The sequence below is a fragment of the Triticum aestivum genome, chromosome 2D (assembly GCF_018294505.1).
Source record: "Triticum aestivum cultivar Chinese Spring chromosome 2D, IWGSC CS RefSeq v2.1, whole genome shotgun sequence".
Lineage (NCBI taxonomy): Eukaryota > Viridiplantae > Streptophyta > Magnoliopsida > Poales > Poaceae > Triticum > Triticum aestivum.
The window spans coordinates 609,947,015-609,953,647 of NC_057799.1; the positions used below are offsets into that span (position 1 = coordinate 609,947,015).

At 44.2% G+C, this 6,633-nt stretch overlaps 1 protein-coding gene across 1 annotated transcript; it reads right to left on the reverse strand.

Annotated features, from left to right (window-relative positions):
- Positions 1–2,143: 2,143 nt before the first annotated feature.
- On the reverse strand, positions 2,144–4,300 carry LOC123056041 (protein FAR1-RELATED SEQUENCE 5-like). Its single transcript, XM_044479804.1, has 3 exons — positions 3,749–4,300; positions 3,432–3,655; positions 2,144–2,873 (listed from the first exon to the last, which is right to left on the reverse strand). The coding sequence occupies exons 1-3, from the start codon at positions 4,298–4,300 to the stop codon at positions 2,144–2,146; spliced, it is 1,506 nt and encodes a 501-aa protein (XP_044335739.1).
- Positions 4,301–6,633: the final 2,333 nt, after the last annotated feature.

Below are 6,633 nucleotides of genomic sequence, written 5' to 3' on the forward strand. Positions count from 1 at the left end.
CAAGATCATACAATGTGATGCGACGTACGTCGACCTGGGTGATCTTGCCGAGTCTGTGAGGCCACTCGGTAAAATGTCGAAGAATGTAGTTGCATGTGGGATTGACTTCATCAACAGGCATATGGATATGTCTCCCGACAAAACAATCATGCAGTACACTGTGACGTGCAAAATATGGGATGGTGACTTCCACCACAAAATCCTGAGGAAGCATTTTGCTGCGCATGGTGATTTCAAGCTCACAATGAAGAAATGTGTGAGTACTCCTTCCTTTTTTGCACATTTTTTTCCTCCCATGTTATTTTTTTGCCAGTAGCTATGCTTCAGATGTGGGCTACACCCTGTTTTGTGACAGCTGTTTCATGTGGCAACAGCTGCCATGTAAAATGACTTCTGATTTGCTTTCCTAATACAACCTATGTGGCAACTTCAAACTAAAATACATGGCAACTTTGTTCATACATGGATGGCAACTTCTTTTAATTACCCACTACAACTAAACATTATACGTTTGTCCACTTTTCTTGGACCCTTGATGCTTTCGTAGTCACTCATGTGCCTGTTAGTATAACCGGTGATATCTCTACATGTCATTTTCCCAACTACATCATTTCTGTTCTTAATGTGAGCTCTGCTTCTTTTCTTTCCTTCATTTTTGTTTGCAGGTCTTGTTCCCCATGTTCCAGGAGCTTGCACCACATGACCCACACGACAAGTGTGGTCACCACTATGCGATCTGCCTTGACCTGAAGAACCAACGTTTTGAGGTGCTTGATTCAATGCGTTCAGAAGCTGATGCAGTCCTTACTACGCATGCTGAATACTTCATCAACAACCTCAAAGAGACATGGAACCATCACTATGAAAACTCAAAGGTCCAGATCAGACATTTTCCAATTGAGTACATGCCGACTACGAAGCAAGGAAACCGGTATTTTCCCATCTTTTCCTCATGTGTCCTCCAAACCAGTGCTCACCCTCTCTTTTTTCTCACCTCTGAATTGAAGTTTATGATTTTTTCTATATGTTCTTGTGAGTTAACCTGACTCTTTTCTTGTTTAGGCACGACTGCGGCTTCCACATGTTGGAATACCTTGCAAAGTGGGAAGGTCGACGGGTTCCTGTCGTTACAGCTAGAATGGTCGTCGAGCTCCGCAAAATTTACACATGGAACTGGTTGATGAATGAAGATTTCAACACGCGGTCCAACGCACGTGAGTTCATAGAGGAAGCTGTGAAGAAAGCCACCAAGAAGTAAAAGTGATCACGTGGTGCTCCTGACCGAACTCCTACCTTACATTCTGTTGCCGAGGAATGTAAGTTATTACCTTGTTTTTTCAAAACTATGTCCTTTGTAATATGCTATGACTGCATCTCTCCGTAGCCTAGTATACAGTGGTGGCGTGTGAGTGACATTTGAATAGTTTGTAATATATGTGTGGATGTGAACCTACTTAGGTTTGACAGCAGATACGTTTATGTGTTTTCAGTATTATTATGTGCTTGTGGGTGGGTAGTACCAGCATGGTGTTTTGAATGCGTCCTGGATGTCTGAAAACATGGCAAATGTAGTTGATCAGTCATGGTTAGTGAAAGTTATCGTTCTTTCTTGTTTGGCTTTTTGGGTTTTTTTGCACTGCTAACTGTACCGGCTAGCATGGTAGTTTGATCACGGAGCAGTAACCTGTGTGGTTGCTGCACGAGACCGTTTCAGCTTGTTTCCCATAGTTTGCACCAGAATACAAGATGTGTGACTAAAATGCGCTGACTGAACATGGAAATCTATGCGGTGAAGATTCAGTACAACTAACATGGCATGTTCAGTACAACTAACATGGCAGATTCAGTAAAAAATAAGATGGCAAATTCAGTAAAAAATAACATGGCAAATTCAGTAGAAATGGCATGGCAGATTTAGTAGAAATGGCATGGCAGATTCAGCAGAAATTGCATGGCAGATTCAATTCAAGTAACATGGCAAATTCAGTGCCATACACGTGGCAACTGCAGCTATTCCTTCATGGCATTTTTACTTCAGATTCTGATGCACCTGAAGAGTCATTCTCCAGTTTTTACAAAATTTAGTACATCTAGATTACAAAAAAATGTCACCATGGACCAAGTCAAAGTGCTCCAATGTTGTTTACGGATTGCCCGTCCCTTTCTTTGGTTTCTTATGTTTTGCTGGAATCTCCAATCCCGATTTGTATCTTATCTCTTTTGGACGCCCTTTTGTGATGGAACGGGGAGGGTTCCTAACCTGTGTTTGTGTGCTTGCTGTTCCAGATCCTACCTTCGAGTTTTCAGATGATGGCCCTGTGGACGAAGGCATACTTGATGTGCGGGGGAACCTGTGTAAGGCTTCCTCAGCTTTCCTCTTCTTGATCTCATCAAGCTCTCTTTTGAGGGCCTTCCTGTGTTTTTCTGCAACCTTTGCTGTCTCATCACTCTTGCACGCTTCATCAATTAGTTCAGCATAGTTCTTTGTCAACACAACGTGCCTCACGGCTTCCATGGTTGACTCTGGTTTCTCGTCACGCACGGCCAAAACTGCGTTTGATGTTTGCGGCGCCAATGCATCGTCAGCGTCCCAAGTCCATCGTCGCCTTATGAAATGGCGGGGCATTCGTGTCACCGCGTTCAAGTCCATTACTTTTAGAATGTGACAGCACACAATCCCATCCCGTTCGAATTTGCAGCATTGGCAGTAGTATTCGCCTTCGCTTATCGATGCCTTCACAAAGTAGTTCCTTCCCTTGTCTGGGTCTTCAGGTTCTGAATCCGACATGCCCATGATAGAACACACCTTGAACGTATGTTCATCCACCTGGAAAGCCGTGTACATGCTGGCACGCTTTATTTCTTCCTGGAATCTGCAAGTTTTGTGTTTTTTTTTGTTAAACTCTTGTGTGTAGTTTTTTGTAGCACCTTTTGTTTGTGTTGGCCAATGGAATTACAATTCGTTCAAACATGGCAACTGAAGTTGAGTAAACATGGCAACTGCAGTTCATTAAACATGGCAACTGCATTTCATTTAAACAGGGCAACTACATAACAACTTCAATTTGGCATTTGCATTCCATACCATCATGGCCATTGGAATTTACATTTCATTAAATATGGCAACTGCAGTTCATTAAACATGGCAACTGCAGTTCATTAAACATAGCAACTGCAGTTCATCAAACATGGCAACTGCAGTTACGCAAACATGGTAACTGCAATTGAGTGAACGTGGCAAACTGCAGTTCATTAATCATGGCAAGCTGTAGTTCATTAAGCACATCAACTACATATCATGTTTACTCTGTACCTAATGGCTACTTTTCAACACAATCATCATTTTCAAATAAGCATTTCAACTGCATTGCATTCTACATGGCACCTGGTACCTTCATGATTTGTGCAAATAAGATTGTAACACAACTGACTTGTTAAAAATCGTGTTGGTGTATATCTTTCTCATCTGCCTCTCCATTGGTAAATACGTTAGCAATTTTGGCTGCTTGAGCGCGGTGTTTGCTTCTTGCTGTAGCTCGGATCCCAGTATTTTTTGTTGCAAAGCGGTGTACTGCTTGGCAAACTGTAGTAATGAGTTGCCAGGGCTCACGTATCGCTTCAAAACAGCATTGAACCCCTCACTGCATTGTGTAGTCTGCAGAAACGGGAAGAAGCACTGCATGAAGTAGGCCGGCACCCAGTACATTCGCTTCTCCCACAAGCTAGCAAGCGTCTCGTGGTCTTGGACTTGATATGTTTCAATCATAGCCATCCAGCTCCTTTCAAACTCCTCCACCGTCAAGCTGTGGTCCACGCACAGCTCGAATGCCTTGTGCAGGTCTGGACGGTCAGCAAAGAACAGTCCTAGTGTCTCCTCAGCCTTCTTTATAATGTGCCACCTGCAGTGCCTGTGCACTACCAACGGAAAGACCTCCTCTATGCCTGCACGCATGCTAAAATCCTGGTCTGTTATTATGTTCATCGGAGCAAGTCCACCCATGCACTCCAAGAAGGTCTTGAACAGCCAAACGTACCCATCCATGTCTTTGTTCCGAACGAGCCCGCATCCGAACTGCAACGACTGATTGTGGTTATTTATTCCTATGAATGGAGCGCATGGCATCTTGTACATATTAGTGAGATATGTCGCGTCGAATGAAATGCAATCTCGCAAATGTTTATAGGCTCTTCTTGCAGCACCATCCACCCAATACATGTTCCTGACACGGTCCTCATCGTCCAATCTTATCATGTAGAAGAAATCTGGATCTTCCTTCGCTTTCTCATTGAAGTAGGCCATTGTGGCCTCTATGTCAGCCAACTTGCTCTCTCTATGGTACTTTGCCTTTAGGTTTGTGACGTCAGCTGGTATGTAGGGCATGCTACTCAAAGTCCCTTTTTTGCTGTGGATGAGTGATAGTATCTGGACCATTCTTGATGGACCGACGTTACAATCATGTAGCAGCTTTATGAATTTCTTCTCGAGGGGGGGTGAATCCTCTGTGGGCGGTCAGAAATTTTACCAGGTCGAACTTCTTTATGAGTTTGTGGTTGTGCTCGTCAAAATATTCAGTGGCCACCCACTGTGCTCCATCTACGTTTAGCTTACACCGGACAGGGCATTCCATCTTGAGAATGATACCTCTCTTTCGTTCCGGAACGACAGGCGTAACACCTTTCCCCTTCTTGTTCCTTCGTGCCTTGTGGCACCTCATCTCACCTCTGCTGCACTCGTTAGTTTTCTTAATTTTCCTATGGTATTCGGTGTTGACCGCAAATCCATGGAACTTTGCATATGTCTGGTAGAATTCCTTTGCCTCTGCGAACGATTCAAATCTCTGCCCAACGTAAGGTGGCTGAGGTACCATGATCTCTGATTGCCCACCATCTTCATCCCCTTGTGCTTCGTCATCAGTTTCATCATTCACTTCAGTATCGGCGGTACTTTCATCTACCTGAGTGTTGCCAGTGCTTGTGTTCAAAGGTGTGCTTGTCGGCATTGCTGGAATGATTGCCATTTCTGACTCTGACTCGGCATTGTTTGCAGCATGATTGTTGGCTGGCTGGTGGAACGCGTCTTCTGTGCGCTCAGAGCTCCCCGCAGTAGATGTTCCCGCGCCGCTGTTGATTGTAGTTGAAGGCCCTGTAATAAAAAAATAGGTACGAGCGTAAGATTTTGCTTGAATGACATGTTTATCGTAACAGAGTACATAAACTGCAAGTGATTTGGCATGACATCATTCAAACAGCAAGCCGTGAGTCTGCATGTGGACATGCATGGCAACTGTAGTTCTCCAGTCATGGCAGCTATAGTCCAACAAACATGGCAACTACTGTTGCCAATGCATGGCAACCAGCTCCTTTCAGTACCAAAACTTGGATTCTATATCAATGGCAGCTGCAGTCCTACAGACATGGCAAATACTGTTGCCAATACATGGCAACCAATATATTCTAGCATCAAAACTTTGTATTCTAGGCTTGAGCTCACTAGGCAAATGCGAGCAATCATTAGTGCTGCACACATGCTTTTAGCAATTGGCAAATCCCGAAGACAATATATGAGTCATTGCGCACGACCACTTGTTAGCGTTTTCTGTTTGATTTTTTCCACCATCACTGCTACAAATAATCTTTTCCTCACATGCTATTCCCACAAAAACAAATGCAGTTCTGTTTTTGTCGTTCAAATTTCCTTACCTTGTTGTGCCGCATGTGCCCATCTTGTGTGGTCTGTCACACCAAATTGACGTGCTCTGTCTGCAATCTGTGAAGCTTGCCATGAGACGTTTGCCGAGGTAGCACCACCATAATAACCTGTAATCATGGTAGTAGTTGGTCAATGCATGGCAACTGTAGTTTCTTCAACATGGAACATGCAGTGGTCCAACCATGCCACACAGATTTGTTCACACTTGCCATCCATAGTTGTTTGTACATTGCAATCACATTTTCATCATACATGGCAACTGCAGTTTGTCCTGGCATGGCAACTGCAGTTTGTCCAGGCATGGTAACTGCAGTTGTCCAGGCATGGCAACTGCAGCTGTCCAGACATTGCAACTGCAGCTGTCCAGGGCTGGCAACTGCAGTTGTTTAGTCATGGCAACTGCAGTTGTCAACTATGCTCCTTCTGCTAATTCACCGTCTGCAACTTCACTTTTTTATGGACTCACCTGTGTTTGACGTCGATGGCAGGTACATGGGTGCCGCCTGATGCCACGTGCTGCATGAAGGTTCTGCATTTTTCCCGACATAATTCGTGAGTCTTTTGCCATCCTTTGCAAGTTTATTTTTCATGTCCACACCAGTATGTTTCATTTTCGTATGCGTTACCTTGATTTGCCACATTAGCTAGTTGAAGTTGGCTACCCGTGCATTTGTCAGTGTTAGCGCCCTGTGACTGAACTTGTCAGTGTGTTTTGGTCATAAGAACCTGCGAAAAATGACAGTGTAGGACATAAGTAGAATGTCATCTTCATCATCCCGAACATGGCAAATGTTCTTTTCTTTGTTATCATGCATCATACCAATGCCTGTGTACTGCTCCAGTACTGGCAGCAACGGCCCTGCAGAAATGAGTTGACTGTACTCTGCTGCATCCCAAGGGGGCGTTTCTGGCCTTTGAGAAAC